Here is a 20,077-nt window from a genome sequence, read left to right as displayed (position 1 = left end):
GGATGCAAACGGAATCTCAAAGTTAGCACGCCACGTGTATGATGTTGGCGTGTTTCCAAAACAAATTCACTTTTCACTAATTAATATAAGCTTACAATGATAAAACTTCTTCTAAACTACAAGAAATCTGTTAAAATGTTATACCCCCCCCCCCCCCCCCCACACACACACACTTTGGTCACAAATCCCCCAACAGATTTAGATTGATCCAAATGCATTTTTTTTTAAGCGGATTTCTGCGAAGACGCGGAAAATAGTCACACTTGAACAGGGGCGGACTGGCTGACTTTAGCCCAGTCGGCAAAAGAGTATTTTAACCCACCTCTGTAAATTAAAAAAGTTGAATTGACCAGTACCGGATCTCGATTCTTTCGAGAAGAGCAAAGACATTAAACTACGGCTATAGTTCCTATTTCCCTTTAAGTTTCTAAATCAAGTTTTAAAGTTTAAAAAAAAGAAAATTGAAACGTAAAATAAAGCTAACACTGACTCATTTTTTATGTGCCTTAAAAAGATACTACTGGTATAAGTCTGAAAAGGCACATCTTTAGGCTACTATACCGACAACATAGGAAGGACACGAGGAAAGGGAGGAATTAGGTAAATTCCCCAGGAATTTTTCGAAATTGGTTGACCTGTATAGGCATAAGGCGAAAAGAATTGGGAGAAGGGGTTCTAGAGTTCCCTTCCAAGCAATATTTTCAAAGTTGATGTCAAAAAGCGTTATTTTACAATTTTCGGTAACGTTAAAACAGGAAAAAGAAAGGGTTCCCCCAGGATTTTGTTTTCTTAACTTTTTTTTTTTAAATTAAAGTCTATTTTTGGCTATCTTTGTTTACAATGAAATGTCGATGGCTCTCGCCAAAAATTCTCCGAAATGGGAAGTTTTTTCAACATTGGAATTTTAAAAACAATCTTATAATGTGTTTGAAAACGTTAAAAGGAAATGGGACAGGTTTATCCAGTGTTTCCCCCCAGATTTTTTAGGAGGACGCTGTGCCCTTCCGCTTTTAAGCTAACTTTTGAACCTTAACTTGATCATCCCTTCTTGCCCCTTAAAAGTTTAGACAAAACTGCACAAAAGCTAATTTTTTTTTCAAAAGGTAAAGATTCACATAAGCCTGTCCTTGAAACGTCACTCTTTCGTTTCAATAACTTACTTATCCACAAGAATATGATTAGAATATATCTGAATATTTTTTGCATTACCTTTAAAACTAAACATCAAAAAGCTTTTCAATATTTTAAAAATAATTACTATGGAAAACACTTGAACATTGTATGTACCTCCAAAAAGTAAAAGAAGCACCTTTTGCATTTTACAAAACTTCTCTAAACAGTACCCTTTTACCTGAAAGCGCACTGCCTCTTTTTTGGTCTGGGGGAAACACTGGTTCCCTCAGGGCATTTTTTCTGAAACTGAAATCAATTTTTGGCTACAGTGCTTATAAAAGGGTTACGGAGCTCTCCCACGAAAATTTCAAAATGTGAAATTTTAGGCTATCTTTAGTGACTTTAAGGGAACGACGAAGTTTCGAAGACTTTATCTGGCAATTTTTTGATATTTAAATCTGAAAAACACAATTGAGGGCCTTGATGCAAGAACCAAGAACCAAGTAAGTCCAGACTTACTCATTTTTGGTAAGACCAACAAATAACATCAGTGTCCAGTAAAAAGGCTAATATCTTTCCCACATTATTTACTAGAAAGCAGAGGTCTGATCTTACATTTGGTTCCCATTGTAGCACCAATCGAAACTTCTATACTATCGGCCACACGCAAAAATGAATTTAAAAAAAAAAATTGGACTGAACTGGTTCTTGGCTAGTATCATCAGTGACTTTTAAACTACAGAGGGACCTCATATCTGAAATACCTTAGGTATCCTGTTAAGCATAAATCTGGGCCCTGATTACAACCTAGGACTAATTTATCAAAAAGGAACATATCCAGTTTCCAAAAATGTTCAGGAGGTGAGAAAAACGAATTAAGGATCTCTTAATTTTGGATATGTGCCCTTTTGAATGAAATCCTGAATGTTAAAAATTCCAATTTCAACTAAACTCTTAATATTTCACCTTCTCATATTCTCTTATCAAAGTACACAAACCTAAAAGTAGTGGATTAAAATTTAAGAATTTTGGACATGTGTTCCTTTGGATCTAAAAGTCTTCGTACTACAGATTCTTTCAGGATATGTCCACTTTTGTTCAAAATAAAACGTGCAGAGGACGGATTTGTTACCTTTTGATCAAAAAGCCACACTTTACCCTTTAATAAAATAGGATTTTCCACGTTCGGACTTCTTGAGAGTAAGTGATTTGATAAAGGTTGTCTGAAAGAATTAAAAAATATCATAAAATGAATTTTTCAAAAAATTTGACATGTTCCCCTTTGATAAATTACTCAACAACTAATGTAGTTCAAAAAAAAGAAGAAGAAAAAGAAAGAAACCTTGCCCTCCCCAGCACCCCGGAACTCAGTCCTAAATCCGCCTGTGTTCAGGAGCTCTTTCGAAGTCGAAATTTTGTTCTGTTTCAGATTCAGTTTATCGTAGTCCAGACTTACTTCAGCTTTCTCGTATGAGATTCGGAGATGAAAATACTCGTATAGCGATAATTTACAATAGAGCAATGAAATATATTGCCAACTGATAGCATTTAGTTGAATCTGTCACAACCAATGAATTCCAGGGGCATGCACAGAAATTTTGGGGCACGTCACAAATGACTTTTTCGGGCTATTACCCTCTATCTTGTTTACCCTCAACGTCCCTACATATATTTCAACCCTCATTTAAAAAATCTCGGGCCTTCTTCAGGATCAGAACCGGACCAACAGCTGTCCCTTCTCTCCCCCCCCCCACCTGTGTATGCCCCTGCTTGTACTCATGTATCAACACCCCAAAGCATTGTCCACACATTTATAGCAGTGCCGGGGCCGCTTTGTCTAATGGTGCAAGTCCCTTCAATTTTTGTTAACAGAAGTACAAATACGAGTTTTTAACCCGCTTTTTTCATCCCGGGCGCTTTTCCAGGCTGCGTCAGACCCCAATTTATCTAGTCCCCTCCCGTTTCCTCAATGTGGGAGCCATGGCCCCAGAGCTCTAAAAACTAAAGAGAAAGTTGATAAAAGAGAGGAAAGCGTTCGTACGTCGTGAACTTCGGCTATTTACTTTGGTCCCTGCTTAGGGTGGAAAAAAAACCTGTTTCCAAATGCCTTTTTTTTTACATAGATTAAACGAATTAAATGTTTTTATTTATTTATTTTTTAATGACACTCTAAAAAATGTTAGGTGTGAGATTAAATGTATTAAGTTCTATTAAAAAAATGCTTGAAGTGGCCCACCGGGCGGTTGGCTCGGTCGGGGATCCCCGACTAGCCGACCTGGCCAGTCCGCCCCTGCACTTGAATATATGTAACAGTTCAAAATCGTAAGAAAATCAAAAAAAAAAGGAAAAAAGAACATTTATAATTTTGTTAAGTCATAAACTGAATTAATCCAGCTAGATTTCTGATTCACCCTTGCAGAGAATGCATAAGTGTGGCTACTAATGGCTGAATGTTTAAGATTATTATAAATGGAAGTACATGAGATTGGACCACAAATGGCAGATAACATGCTTGGCTTTTTCGACCCAGTGTGTTATCGCATTTCAGGCATGACGCTGATAAGGAATGAACAGGTGAAAGGGGCGAGGGGGGGCACAGCAATAATCTCAAGAGGGTAGGAAGTAGATGTTTCAAAACAAATTTTCTGAAACTGGGAGCTGGACATTGAGGTGGGAAGCAAAAAGTTAGGAGTCAGAATGACGACAGGGTTAAAAATCGAGGTTGTCAAGACAAAATTTTTGGTTGCAAAATATTAATAATGACCGCTAATTTTGAGCGCTAACTAATTATTTATTCTCAAAACAAAGCCAGACTAAAATACTGAATTTGTAGACCTAGAACATTTCATCTCAGAAGAAAGATGAAATTCCCAAGCAAAGCATAATACCAAAAAACATATTATATTTTGCATTTGGCACCAAAATAATAAAAGAAAGCTCTTACTCATATACAAATAATGCTCCCTAATTTATTTCCTGCCATAAAAATATTTTTGCTAGAAAAGTAAGAGCAGCAGAACATAGAGTTAACATACAGGTATATAGGCTGACCTCTCTCTGCTCTGAACACCATATAATATGAACATCCCAATATTATGAACGTTATTTTCAATTCTCCGCAATTATCAATTCTCTATATACTGAACATGTTTACAATTTGTCCTCGGGAATTCCTATGAAGCAAATTAGAAAGCCTAAAATACAGTCACGATTTCATCACTGATTGAATGGCATTAAAAAGAAAATTGATCAAGGAAGAAGAAAAATTATTTTCCTGAATATCATTGCATCACATGAAATTATTCAGCTGAGCAATATGAGCCTGAAGTTTGCCACTGAGCTATATTTCAAAAATCCAACCATTGTATCCAGTTGTTTTCAAGACCTTTCAGCAAAATGCAGCTAAGAATCACATGGAAATATTTTCACTAGGATGATAGCAAATACCTTGCATGAGGATATACAATACAAAAACGGTATTGTACCGATAGCTGTATTGTAATATTTTATTGTTGAATGTAAGGTTATACTTTTACACTAAAAAAAGAAATTAATAAATGCAAAAATTTAGATCCTACCTAGTTGAATTAGACATTACAGGGTTGGTCTGGAAAGTAATAGGACTGATTTTTTTCCACCGCGGCTGTACTTCAGAGTGTGCACACGCCGCCAGGATTCGGCAGAGGGCATTCCTAGCTAACGAATGAGCGACTAGTCGATTGTCTCCGAGCACCTGGAGAGTCAGGACAGGCATTTTCGCTCGACGTGTTTCTGTGAGTGGTGCAAGCCGAAAATGCAGCGTTCGTTAGAGCAGAGGTGCGCGATTAAATTCTGTGTCAAAATCGGCAAATCTGCGACAGAGACATTTGATATGATCAAGCAGGCTTACCCAGATGCTGTGTAAGCCTGCAAGAAGTGGTGTGTTTTGGTGGCACCAGGTCTTTTGTGCAGGCCGGGAAGAGGTCGCCGATGAAGACCGTGCTGGAAGACCTTAGACTTCGACAAACACCGACAATGTGACTCGTGTGGGCAAAGTTTTGAACTGAGACCGTCGACTAAGTATTCGTTTAATTGCCCAAATGTTAAATTTACCAAAATCTGAGGTTTATGGTTTTGTGAGGGTGCATTTGAACATGCTCAAGGTGTGCACGAAGTTGGTCCCAAGAGTGCTCACTGACGACGAAAAGCTACCTGACCAAAGCCGGCATCCCAACGCTTCCGTAGCCGCCCTACAGCCCAGATGTGGCCCCCCGGACTTTTTTTTTGTTTCCTCGCCTGAAAAGGCCGATGAAAGGCAAACATTTTGAGACAACAGAGGGGATCCAAGCAGCATGCACCGAAGCTCTCAAGGCTATTCCGGAGAATGCCTACCGTGACGCCTTTAATGCTTAGAAATCACGCTGGCAGGGCTGCATCCGCGCAGAAGGAGCCTATTTTGAAAGTTTTTAAAGAATTGTAACAATTGGCTCAATAAATTTTTTTTAATCGACTCAGTCCTATTACTTTCCGGACAAACCCTGTACACTAGTCACCAATCCAAAGTTCAACACCTCTACCTCAGTTACTGGTATAGATCACTGGACAAAGTACTAAACATAGTCCACAAATGCAACAGAATACATATACATGCATTATCCAAGCTTCCTGTACAGGGTGTAACAGTACAGCAGTTACAGACTTTCAGGGTAGATAGCATACACCTAGATGATGGGAAGTCACATAGCAATGCATGATCGGAAACGCTTTCCTGACGCGATAGTGCCGACACAAAGTGCAAGAAAGAGAGGACACAAATAAGAGGAAAAGACATGTGTGTTATTTCCAATACAGCAAAATTGCTGGTAAGTTTTTGTCTGGTAAGATAGACGTCGTTACGTAAAACGAAGCGTCAAATGACGGTGCATGCGCACATGCAGTTTTTGTGGCCGCACTCGCTTTTACGTTCGATCTTCAATGCGCTGGAGATGTGAGGCATGCATCACGGCCCGGGGTCGCAATTTCAAACACCTACTTTGATGACGATTGTTGGCTCCTTCATTTTCTTTTTCCTTAGTTTTTTGCTGTACTAAGGATAATAAACATGTTTTCTTCCCTTGTTCGTGTCTTGTCTTTTTGGTGATTTGTGTCATCACTACCGGGCCAGGATCGCGTTTCCGACCATGCATTGCTATGTGATTTCCCGTAATCTAGGTGTACTCTATCTGACCTGAAAGTCTGTAAACGCTGTACTGTTATACCCTGTATAATGGACACCCCCATAATCTGAACACTTTTGTTCGGAACCATGAGCATTCAGAATAGAGTGAGTCCACTGTAATATTAAAACCATAATGAAAAATAAAATATTTCCATGTTTCAAAACACTTAAAATATTTACAAGATGCACGAAGTTGTAACCTCAAGCCCTAGTGCAGAGGTATTAAACAGCTTCAAAAAGGCTTATTTGCACAATTTACATAAAAATTTCCCACCCTGTAAAATGGAGGAAAAATGTAGTTGTAATTTAAGATCTTACAATCGATTTTTTTTTAATACAAAATTCCAAACATTCTAAATATTACAAATCAAAATAGAGAGAATGCATCTCTTCTTTCTCTACCATTTTCTATTTTATCATTGGAAAGATTTAAGATGAAAAACGTTTTGTGCACTCATTGTATTAATATGAGAGGTAATTTCTGATGACAAGCTTGCTTAATTCATAATAAATGCATTTCTAATTTATTCATTTGTAGTTCCTTTCTACATTCGTTTTAACACCGGAAAGTCTAAAAGCAATGTTAAATCAAGTTTAGAAAAAAAAAAAATAATGTTCTTATTATTAAAATAAGCTGATTTAAAGAAGTAATGGTTAAAATGACTTCCAACTTCCAAAATAATTGCAGTATATTTAGGATGCAAGCATGACACGCAATTTTCGACAAGCAACATACTCATTTTTAGCATGATGCTGAAACATGTTTCTTTTATACAAGGAGCAAATTTCAAAAATTCAATTAAAATATTAGAGATTTCAGTCAATTTATAAAAAATGAAAGCTATAAATGGATTAAATTTTTGCACGGAAAGCAGGACGATGGGTCATTGTTTTAAGCTTTTCAAATCTCAGGCTAACCTGGAAGTTAGGAAGAACTACTACATTAGAGTAGGGTTGTGGTAAGGCTACTATAGATAGGAACTGACCAGTCAGCCATTTTGATGCCAATGACTACACTTGCTTGTGTCGTCTGCTAACAAAACTCTTACCGATTTGAGGGCATAAATCTAGAAAAATGGGCAATTCTGTCACAATAAATTGCAATAATAGCTCCAATCACAAAATGAGAATGTTTAGATTCCCAAAAGATGAAGAAAAAAGAAAGAAATGGTTAATAAACTGTCGTGGTGAAAATTGGATCCCAACAAAGCATCAGCAATTTGCATTTTAATTACTGTTTTTTTATGAATACCTTACCTGTTTGGGTAGCATCGGTTTTGAAATGTTTTCTTTTCCCTATGTTCAACAAAAAAATCGGTCTACATATTGAAACTTTTGACGTAGTTAACATTTAATTTCTATAAGGGGTTGCCATAAATCTTTGAGTTGAAATGTTGTTGATCTTGTCGCTGTTCAAATTTAAGTAAAGATGGTTTAACTTTTCGTGAAAAATTTGTCATAATTAAATGTCTGATTCCTGATGTGTAAATTTTAAAATTGGTTTAATTAGTTTTATGTTTCTGTGTTTCCATGTGCAAATATACACTATATGACCAAAAATATTAGGGCACTTTCAAAAATTCACATTTTTAAGGATATCTCAAGAAATAAAAGACCAATTGCTTTGTAACTCTTGTCAGCTAACAGGTAGGATCCAGCTGTTATTTTCCAATAAAAATCATATTACCCTTGCCTTTTGGTGGTCAGTAACAAATTGAGGAAAATAAAAATGTTTTTTGGACATCATTCAACGTAAATAGCTGAGAATAAGCTGTAAATTTCAGAAATTAGTTAGCTTACTACGTACAATTATTTTTCATACTTTTGAGAAGCTGTCACTGATATTCACGAAAATATAAGCATTTCTTTCAAAACTACAAATTTTATTTAAAGGTTTTTGGCTCATATCACGCTAAGTTTTTCGTTAAAAGCTTACCAACTTTCAGAAAATTTGACAGCATACAAAAGAAGCATAATACTAAAATTTGAAATTATTGATGCGATATTTGATTGAAATTATTTGAATGCGAAAGATAGCTATTTATCATCTAATACACAATTAGATTCCTTAGCTAATAAAAAAACTCCAGTTCAATGTCTCAAAAATTTAGAAAGTTATCAGCAAACTAACAACTGAATTTGAATAACTTTTGAATAGGCTACGAATCGCGAGCAATCCTTCGCAAAAAGTTGTTTTTATCATAAATCATATTGAACGATAGCAAGCAAATGTTACAAACTTGTGAACGAACCCTCACCACTCGTCGCCTATCTAAAAATTATTGAAATTCGGCTCATTAGATCGCTGATAACTTTGGGAATTTTTAAGATATTGAACTGAAATTTTTTTTCATGAGTTGAAGAATCTAATTGGGTATTAGATGATGAAAGTTTTAAATTGCTATCTTTCGCACTTGCGCAGTGATAAATTAATTGCTTTAAATATTCATATTTTATCAAATTTTCAACATTTTAATTTCAAATTTCAATATTATGTTTCTCTTGTATGCTGTCAAATTTTCTGAAAGTTTCTTAAGCCTTTGATGGAAAACTTTACGTATTATGAGTCTAAAACCTTTAAATAAGATTCGTAGTTTTGAAAGAAATGCTTATATTTTTGTGAATATCAGTGATATCCTTTCAAAAGTATGTCAGTATGATTAAGCTAACTAATTTCTGAAATTTACAGCTTATTCTCAGCTACTTACAATGAATGATAACCAAAAAATATTTTTGTTTTCCTCAATTTGTTACTGATCCCCCAAATGCAAGAGTGATATAATTTTTATTGCAAAATGACTGCTGGAGCATGTTTTTTATGTGACAATAGTTTCAAAGCAATTGGTCTCATATTTTTTAAGAAATCCTTAAAAATGTGAATTTTTGAAAGTGTCCCAATACTTTTGGTCATATAGTGTAGCTACATAATACAGAAAATTTATAGCACAGCTGCGTTGCTATATGGTTTGTTTTATGGATTTATAAGGAGTTTTTAGTTGGAGAATTTTCTTCTAAAGTAAATAACTGCCAGTTTATTATGCATAGTAATTACTTTTTGAGAATTAATTTTATTGAAAGTTACAATTTAAAAAACAGTACAATTAAAAAAAATGCACTTTTTAAAAATCCTTCCTTAAAAATGGATTCAACCTTTATATAAAGTATCTTTTTAAAAGATCTAAATTTTATTTTTTGAAATTTGTTCATACATTTTTATAGTAGAGATATTTATTTATTCATTCATTTTTACTTATAGTGTCTCATACAAATTCACAATCACATTCTTAAGAATATGCATTTTCCTTGCCAAGTAATCTATCAAAAAATAAAAACCCAATTTCAATTTTTAAAAGAATCCTCATTTTTCCAGTTATGAATAGACATGACACTGCAAAAGCACTTGTTTTCGAGAGGCTTTACAATTCACGAACCAGTTGTAATCGCGAATATTTAAGTCTCGCGATCAATTTCAACTTTATATACAAAAGTGACTGGTACTGCCCATCGCCCATATAAATTCGGGAAATCACTGATATCTTCATTTTTGCGAAAATAAGTTATTTTACAATACTACATTTTCTTATGAAAATGCATACCTTTTAATCATTAATAGCTTTACACCTTTATAATATGATACTGTAGTACAATGAATATACATTTTGAATCATTTGTATTCAAAATGTACATGTTTACAAACCATAAGATTTTTTTTCCTGTTGGTATTTTTGTTTGCAATTCATAACTTAATTTTTGACAAAATTGTAGAAACGCTCCATAAGGAATAAGTACGCCAGTATAGCACCTTGCTTGTTTTCATCTCACCTCTCTCGCGGGCACTAACAGCTTACCGGAAGAGGTGATAATGCGCAAGGGGGTGGATGGCTTTAAGAGGGCCATTGATCTGCATTGGGAACTAATAAAATGACTAGGACCAGCCTAGCTGGACCCAGAACCTGTTACTGGTCGTCACATTTGTATTTGTATTTGAAATGATTTCTTGCAAAAGAGGTGTCTTTATTTAATAAAAATTGCTTTCTTTTTACTTTATTTTTTTTAAGTTTCTGCATTTCCTGAATGGCTTAAACAGAAAAGGAGAATGGAGGGAAACTGAGAAGTGAGGAAGGTTTAAAAATAATTTAAATGGCCTTCAATCTACCAATTTTATACTGTTGGTTTCATGGTGTGAATTAAAAGGAAATCTCATGAGATATTAAATTTGATTAATTGCAGCGATCAATGACTTTCATTGTATTAATCTCAAAAACTTACTTAGTAACAAACCAAAATGAATGATCATGAAACAATAAGTTAGGCAGCCAAAAATTTTTAACCAAACATCAATATTAAGCTTTAAAACAATAAATCTTAATTGCAACTTTTTAAAAATGTTAAAAATCGGGAAATTATGAAGAAGGATAAAAAAACTGAGAGGAAAAACTGCTTGAGTGCCTAGATTTGGCTAAAAACAAGGATCTGTCGACAACATTGCAAGAAACAGCAACTGGCAACTTAACTAAATTTACTAAAAGTAAATGATTAACAGTTAAGTTACATATATTTTTTAAATTGTTTTTATCTATTCAAAATCTACATTTGAATTACGAGGAAACCTGAGACAATTAAGTGAGAGGTACAGCTACAGCTAGCAAATTTGTGTTGATAAAAGGGAAAGTAAGCTTGTTAAGCTCTGGATAAACTTCCAATTAACAGAACAAATGTAGTAAGGTACAGGAAATTCAACAGCCAAATTTTAATCATATTAATTCAGAATAATAGCAACAATCAGCAAAAACCATAATTGCAAAACAAACCTTTTGTGCAATTGCAAAAACAATAGTTTTTCAAACAAGAATATAAAAACTGCACAATTCGATCATAAACAGGCATATATCAGCAATTTAACTAATTACATCTCTGGATGCTGCATATCGCTCATCAGAAATCAATTCTACTCAGAGCTGTCTATATGCTTACCTAAACCACACAAAAGGAAATTAAGAAAGAAAGTTATTCCAGTTTTAAAAAAATATATTGTTCTGGACTTTTTCCTGGCATTAAAATTCATTTAATTGAAGTTATTTAACAAAAGCAAGATTTTTTTTTTTTTTTTTTACATAGTCATGAAGTAGTCAAATGAGGGACATACATTCAATGATGTCACTGTAATACACACAACAGAACAAATGAAAAATTAAATATCTAAGAAAAAATAAAATAAAACTGTCAGATTTTTTACCTCTTATAATGACTTTTCCTAACCCTCGTCGTAGTAAACAGAAAATATTTTTTTCATTTTCTGCACAATCAATAAAAGCTTGTACAGCTTCTCTCAATACTCGGTTTAAAGATCCAGGACCATACTTAAGTGGCAAACTAGCTATCCTTTTTGGATTCAAATAGGGTCCACATGTACAGCTGTGATTTATGAATGCACAGACTAAAATAAAGAAAAATAATTACTAATATGAAGTTGCTCAACATTTGTGCATAGATATTTTATCTCTAATTTCAGAATTTTAAATTAAAACACAAGAAGAAGTAAAGCACAAAATTTTATTGACCTTCATTTTCAATCAGAAGAAAAGCAACAATTAAGAAAGATTGTAATCAGAAATGGGAAATCTTTATACAATTTACGATGATAAAAATTAACCCTTAAAAAAATTGTGATCACAAAGCAAAACCTTTTCATATATGAGCATGAATATATGTGATGAATGGTGCCATCAAAAGAACTTGGCAATTTTCTATCCAAGGTGTCTCATCCTCGGTGACAAACCAGGAAAATGCAAATAATATACCTCAATGAAAGTTTGGGTAGCTAGTCATGGTCAAGTTGGGGATTTTTTTATTATCAAATCTGGCGTGCTTAAAGGAGTTAGAAAGTAGGACTCTTCAGCCAAAGATACTTCCTGGTTGCAAGGGGTAAAAAGAGAAAAAAGTCCAAATCCTTTTTCCATCACTATTCCACAAAAACAGTCCTTTTCTTTTTTCTTTTTTTTTCACAATTAACAGCAAGATAGTCAATTTTGCCAACAATTTGGCTAAAATAGACACCATAGTTGAGTTTTCAACAAAAAAGCCATTTTCGCCACTTCTTTAATTGGCAAAGGAAGCCCTACCTTAGTCTGTGCTGCTGTTTCAGGGGAGAGGAGGTAAACGCTTCTGCATAATTTTACAGAATAAAAACATACATGAAATGTACATATTAAAGCATAAGAACCAAATTTAGAGCCCCTAAATCTTGACAACTGCAAACTTCACTTCATAACATATTGTTGACTGGTTCTAAGAATTCTCATGATTTTCTCGTTTTCCAAAATGACCATTTACGAGCATTACTAGGTGGTAATTTTCATGTCCTATCTTATATTTTTTCATGAAAATTCTTATCGGTTCTAAAAGGTTCATAACCTGTTGACTTAAGGGTCTCCAAACAATTTCACATATGTTAGATCAGGAACATATATTCATTTTCTACGTGTCCACAATGTGTTAACTAACAAAGTGTAATTGATAACGAAAAATTATTTCTCAACTTAATAACATACATTACAATACAAAAAGCTTAACATATGAATAAGATAACCAATTTTATGGAACGATCCTTTTCCTAATGGAATTTCTTTTTAAATGCAAATAAATGTGAAACTTGACGATTAGCAACTTTTGGAAAGAAAAAGGATCAATTTCTACCTCTTTTCACACTTCCTGAGAGTACATGCAAATCATTTACTAGTTAAGATTGATTGATATGTTATCTTAAGTTCAAAACAAATCGCCATGCATAATCTCCTATGAAGAAAAAGTAAGGTCCCAGCTGCTTACAGGGTATCTGCTACATTTCGAGTTTTGAAATTCATGAACTACTATGACTTCTGCTTGTAACTTTACATGACTCATGGCAGGCAATTTTTTCCAGAAAAATATATAATTTTTTACAAGAATATCTATGTTTTGTGAAAATCAAATTACAACCGTCTGATCTATGCTTCACACTTCACTTCACACTTTCCAACCTTCGAAAAAAAAAAACAGGAGATTTCACTTTGAGGTACATAGATGATTTACCAGTGACATATTTCACATCGATATTATTATTATGCTTTCAAATGCCGTGAATACAAAATTTAAAATGAAAGAGGAATTTTTCCACATTTAAGCTAATTAGTACAAATACAAGAAATGTACAAAATACTGCGAATGAAAAATCAAATAATGAGGAGTACATTCGCTTAAAATTTCGTGCATTTCCCAATCCCTACCAAAAAAGTAACTACAAAACTTTAATTACTAAAATCTGGGAAAATTATAATAAAATTATTAAAACAAAATGTAAAATAAGTAGTTACACAGGGGGGGGGGGTATATTGTAGCTACACAGGTTCGTTATAGGGTAGCACATGCTGAAATAACTTCCGAAATAATGAAAATATTTTCAAGATGCAAAAAGATTGAAATCTGCTGTAGTTTTCGGCAAAGCATGTGCTTTGTTGTGCATGCAATGTAGAAAGCTTCCAAAAATCATTTTTTACAAAATGAGTTATCAATTGGAAAAAATAAAAGCTCTTCAATAAGCCTATTCCTTTAGTGCACACTAAATACGGCTACAACTAAAAAAAAAAAATTTGAAAAAAGAATAAAAATCTAAAATCGTTGAATTTTTCCAAAAAAAAAAATCAAAAATGGAATTTCCGCAACATACAAATAAATATGGAGAAATGGAGTATTTAGATGGTACCCTTTTCTGGCGATCGTACATATTATGCTAAGGAAAAAAGGCGCAGGATCACCCATAAAGCAGCTCAGGGGTGGATACAGAAAAATCTTTTTGAGGGGGCCAGGAAATTGAATAGCCCCCCCCCCCCCCCGCCCCATTTAATGACTTTATTTTTAAATGGTTTTCAGGTCAATGAATCTACTTCCAGATACATGAATATTATGTACAAAACTTTGAATGTGGATGGAAAACATCTTCAACGTTTCAAGCCAATTAAATACTAAGTCCAAATTAATGTCATCAAGATGCTATACAATGAGCAGTTTTAATCAGGAACATTGAGGACAATGTTGGTAAATAAACCCATACCTCATTTGAGTTTTATAAATTATTTTATATTTTAACTACAAAATATTATTTGAGTAAGAAAATCATAACTTCATAACATATAATTGAAGAATTCAGAAACTATTTCGGTGTTAATTTCAAAGTAGTTGCTGATTTGTTTTTCAAACCATGATACAGTTAAGATAACGTTTTGATACTACATGCCGTTTCCATTAAAATTTTGTTTTTTTTTCAAGAAACTACTACGTGATTTCTTTCATTTTGCATTTTTTATAAGCTGAAAAAGAAATCTATTATTTTGCAAATAGCTTCCTGGATCAAAATGACTCTTTTAGGTGCGCCTTCACATTAAAAAAAGAAAAAAGTGAATTATCGATTCCATCAAAGAAGAATTAGTAGACGAATGGCGATAGTGTGTTCCTTTGAATTCGAAACCAGTGAGTTAAACGTACTCTGCCACTCTAGGCCTCTGACTCCAGTATTACTTCTTTAGCAAACAAAAATGCTTTTATTCAAAATATGCTGTGAGTGTGTGTTCTTTTTAATAACTATATTAAAAAATTGCAAAAAAGTCAATTAAAAATAATAAATAAAATAGTTAAATTAATTCATATTTCTTGGGGGGGCACGGGCCCCTTGTCCCCCTAAAATCCGCTACTGATGTAGCTTTATTGCAAGTTGGTGCAGGATACCTATTTTGGACTTCTGTAGCGATAATTGTCGTAGAATTCCTATCCCTGGGGAAAAAATTGGTTACAGTACTTTTTCTTATTCACTATATGGAGTTCTACTTTCCCCTGGCATTGATGAATGACTAGAAACGGGCACCATCTATTGAGAAGAAACTGAAACTTTTTGATAGTCAATTGAAAAAAACTGAAAAAGGGAGAAAATGGTAAAAAACGGGAAATCGGGAGATAGACGTAAAAAAGGAGAGTCTCCCGTGAAAAACAGTAGAGTTGGCAAGCATGTAACTTAATTATTTTGAAACCAAGGAGATACATTGAAAAATCTAAAATTTTTGAAAATATTTTTCGGATTCCAATAAATTATACAAAATTTTTATACAGGTAAGAATGGATCATGTGCACAAATTTACTATTTTTTCTCTGAAAAATCTGATATGACGCACAATTGTTTTTCAATCACTAAAACTGCTGAAAAATAATTTGAATTGCAAAATGATTTTTCAAAATAAAAGAAGCTTCAAACATGCAGCAATAATGATGTAAAACTACTGGCGAACAGCAAAACATTTAAACGTGATTTTTATTTATTTTCTCTCTTGAATTTTTTCAAATAAATATTTTATTATATAAACAAGTAATGAATCTAAGCAAGTACTTTTCTAAAAATATCTGTGACTTATAATTTAGTAATTACTAAAATTAAGCTTACAATAAATAAAATAAATAAATAAATCAGAAAAAAAAATATTCAATTCAAATACTTAATGATTAACTTACCAGACATTACCAGATATATTACAGCCAATATTTTAGGATAGGCCACAAATATTGGAAACATTCCCAAGTTTGTGCAATTTGCAACATTTTCGGATTTAAAAAAAATTTACCTTTGAAAATTTCCTGATTTCTGTACTTTATCAATGTCCATTAGACCAACTCTTTTTCTAAAATCTTCATTATCTTAAAACACTGATGAAAATTAATGATAATTTTTATGAGTCTCTTGAATCATCACGGATGCGCAAATGACTTAAAATTTTCGGGATAAACAAAATTAGAGAGCGACAAAATTAGAAGTCTACAAGTAAACAACTACACAATTACACAGATATGGAGGAATAAAAATAATGCTAAACACAAAATTATAAATGTCCAAACGGTATAATTACATAGTAAAGAAAAACGAGAGAGTATTATAGAAGCAGAAGCAATCGGATCTTGAAATGTATAAAAATCAGGACTGATGCATAACAGAGTAAGAAACGGCTAAGATGCATAAATTTTGCACTTAATTCGTAGAATTCAATACCTATGCATGTTCTTGAACCCAAAACTCATGACCAGTTATTAGTTTCCATGATTTCTGAGCATTTTTGCTGAATATCAAGACTTTCTGTGACCTTCCAGGAGTGCAGAAACCCTGTGCTTGTTAAGGCCTTTCAATAGGAATAAGGTCTTTTTAAGATTAGTTATTTTTTTCCCTGTAAATAAAGATTGGAACACTGAATTATACAAAAAGATTGGATTAAAAATAATACCTGTAACACTAGATTTAGATACCGAACTAGTGTCAGGCTCTGTCACAAGAACTCTTGACACAGCTGGTGAAGGAGGATTAGTTGCTTCATCAATCTCTTCAGGTTCTGAAACAGTTGAGCTAGCAATTGCACAGTTTTCTGCAGAGGTTGGAATGAATTTATCCGGACTACCTTGAACACCATTTACCACATTGGTTCGAGATCTCGTGCTACTACTAGGACTCTGAGCAGCTCGAGGAGAAGAAGGTAATGGTACTAATGGAGGAGGCGGAACTGAGCTTGTAGCTGCCACTTGTACTTTTGATTTGCATTTCCCAGTAGAACTTCCTAAAATTTAATAGCGTTTGAATTATTAATATGCTACATTTTAAAAATACAAATGTGCACTCAAAATCGTAATGTATATTACAAAAATACCGAATCAAAACTGAAAAAGAACTTTTTTATGAATAAGATTTTATGAAGACATTTTTAAAAACTTAAATGAATCATATCCATACTTGCCAACCTGCGAAGGAAAAAAACAGGAGATTCCACTAGAGCTCCCTAGATAGGTGATTCACCAGCAACATATTTTCACAAGAGAATAATTAAATTATGCTTTTAAATAACATGAATACTAATGTAAAGTGAAAAGGGTATTTTTCGCAGATGTAAGCAAATTGGTAGCAGCAAAAAAAATATACTGCAAAGAAAAAACCAAATAATAGGGAGTGAATTTGCTTAAAGTTTCATACATTTCCCAGTCTCTACCAAAAAAGTAGCAATGAAAAATGTAATTACTAAAATCCGGAAAAAATAAAATCAATATAAAATGAAAATAATTTATAAAATAAGTAGATATAGGGTAGCATATGTTGAAATAACTTCAAACTTTCGAAATCATTCAAATATTTTTAAGATGCAAAAAGATTGAAATCTGCTACAATTTTCGGCAAAGCATGTGCTCCTTTGAACATGCAATGTGGAAAGCTTCCAAAAAAATAATTTTTACTAAATGAGGTATTAATTGGAAAAATTCTTATTCCCTGACATTGGTAGACAAGAAAAGGGCGCAATCTATTTAGAAAAAAGTGAAACTTTTTGATGATTAACTGAAAAAACTGCAAAAACGGGAGAAAATTGTAAAAAATGGGAAATTGGGAGATGAAGCAAAAAACGGGAGCCTTCCATCAAAAACAGTCGAGTTGGCAAGTATGCATATCTAACAGAATTTTTATTTATGTTTAAGTACATTCATTCAAAGATGAAAAACAAAACTTAACTTTAATGGCAGATGAAGCAAGAAAGGTATTTGGTTTTGAAAACCAATATTTTAAAATACATAAACAAGTTTGGAAGTAGAGGGTAAGTACAGGGTGGTTTAAGTCCGATTTCAGAAAGCTCTAAGTTAAAATTACTGGTCATCAGCAATACAATTTCCAGTGTAAAAATATGCAAAGATAAACTGCGCTGACTACTGATTACTAAATTATTTCTTTATTTAGAATTATAAAGTTATAAAATTTTAGTAAGAATGGTTTTGTAATTAAAAATTTATATCAGGCAAGATACATAAGAGTAAAATTGAGACTTTTTTTTTTTTTAAGTTGTATTGATATAGATATAATCATTCAAATAGTGAAATAACATTTTCTATTATACCTTACTCATTGTTTTATTATATTTTCTGTCATAACACACACTATAATTTATTGTTAAACAAATGTTATAAAAATAAGTATGTTAGTCTCTGAACTCTTCTATGCATTCTTTTCCAACATAAGGGTTCTTAGCAACTTACTAAAGATTTATTAACTCATTAAAATTCCATTTATCCTGTTAAAAAGTCAATTAGAAAAAAGTGAAACTACCTTTATTTCCTGGCAGTTGCAATGGATGACCGCTTGCTCTACACCAACCAACAGGGAACAAATCTCTTGAATCATATTTACACCAGTAATCAAATGCACCACGCCACCCATCAAAAGTTACAAATATCATATCCTCGTTGATCGATCCAACAGTTGCAGGACAGATTAAATGAGGATTTTTCCTATCTAAAGCTTCTAACTTTACCCCAACTTCAAATTTATTTGACTTAGGAGAAGGGGGTTCCTGAAAAAGAACAATATAAAAAATTTAGAATGGATATAAAATTTAAGTTACATTAACAAGTAAAATCAGGTTTTCTAACTTTTCATAAATGATTTCAATGCATTTTTCAGCCTTGATTATTTATTTTTTAACATCACATCAGGACTTTTTCATAGTTTACCAACTTTACAAAGACAGGGGGCCACAAGTGAAGCAAAACTTTCCCCAACTTTTCCCTGACCAACTAAAAATTCCCCGATTCCTCTCATAGCTTGGTTTCTCATCCTCTTCCAGCTATACGCCTATGTTACTATACTAAGCCTTTTACACTCAATCAAACATTAAATATTGCGATTCTAAAATGAATAGCAATAATATAAAAAAAAGTTTTAGGGTTTCAAATTTGTAAGAGGTTCAGTTTATTTAATAACATGTAAAAAAGTCATCAACAAAAGGAATGTTACCTATTTAAAATAAGTTAACAGCTCTCTCTATGAAGAAAGAAGGAAACTCTAAACATTTTTAAGACTGAAGTTTCAAATTAATTTTAGGGGAGAATCCCCCAACTCACTCTTCTTCTCTTAACTAAATAAAAAATTATTAAATAAGAACAAAAAATCCAACTGCATAAAAACCAAAAAAACTAAAAAGAAAAATGTATAAGCCCAGTAGTTTAGAATGTTATTAAGTACTACTGAATAACTACACCGTTGAAATAGTTTTATAACCGTAGATGATAAGACAAATCATAAATTCAAAAGCAGAATAGAAGGATCAACAGTCGAGGCCCATTCCTTTCTTATTCAAAGAACCCCGTAAAATTTGAATGGGCCTCGACTGTTGATCCTTCTATTCTGCTTTTGAATTCACGATTTGTCTTATCTGTGTACGGTTAAAAACATTCTAAACTACTGGGCTTATACATTTTTCTTTTTAGTTCTTTTGGTTTTATGCAGTCCGGTTTTTGTTTTTATTTAATAATTTTTTATTTCACACTTTTTAGTTAATTTTCATTGATTTAGCTATTATGATAAGACGGTACCTTTCGCAACCTTTTCATTTCATTGGGACAGTTTGTTTCTATCGTGAGGTTTATTAAGTAACTTACGGTGGCCTAAACTACTGATAATTAGTCCCTCTAGGGACCTAACTCGGCTTAAAGCTACATGTGCTTGACCTTCGGCAAAAATGCGCAAACTTTAGTCAACCACAACACAGCTATATAAACAGCCTGTATAACTCATGATGACACGAAATCGGAACCGTCTATCAGTCAAATCTTTCTTGCAAAACTAAAAAAGCCTCTAAAGAAAGTACACGTTGCAAAACTCAGTCCCTTGAATCAAGGCAAAAACAAATGCAACATGTTAGAGATGAAAATCGAATTAGTAGACTC

The 20,077-nt window shown here is 33.1% G+C and overlaps 1 protein-coding gene across 1 annotated transcript in view; it reads right to left on the bottom strand.

Annotated features, from left to right (window-relative positions):
• Positions 1–20,077, bottom strand: part of LOC129231436 (sex comb on midleg-like protein 2) — an 89,639-nt gene that overhangs the window by 19,130 nt on the left and 50,432 nt on the right. Inside the window, exons 7-9 of the mRNA XM_054865751.1 lie at positions 18,459–18,702; positions 16,606–16,932; positions 11,547–11,747 (exon numbers count right to left, since the gene is read on the bottom strand). Coding sequence (XP_054721726.1) covers positions 11,547–11,747; positions 16,606–16,932; positions 18,459–18,702 — 772 coding nt within the window. The remainder of the gene's footprint in view (positions 1–11,546; positions 11,748–16,605; positions 16,933–18,458; positions 18,703–20,077) is intronic.

This window comes from Uloborus diversus, chromosome 10 (assembly GCF_026930045.1).
Source record: "Uloborus diversus isolate 005 chromosome 10, Udiv.v.3.1, whole genome shotgun sequence".
NCBI lineage: Eukaryota > Metazoa > Arthropoda > Arachnida > Araneae > Uloboridae > Uloborus > Uloborus diversus.
Note: the sequence above shows the minus strand (reverse complement) of the source record. Positions and strands in the feature narration are given on the sequence as shown.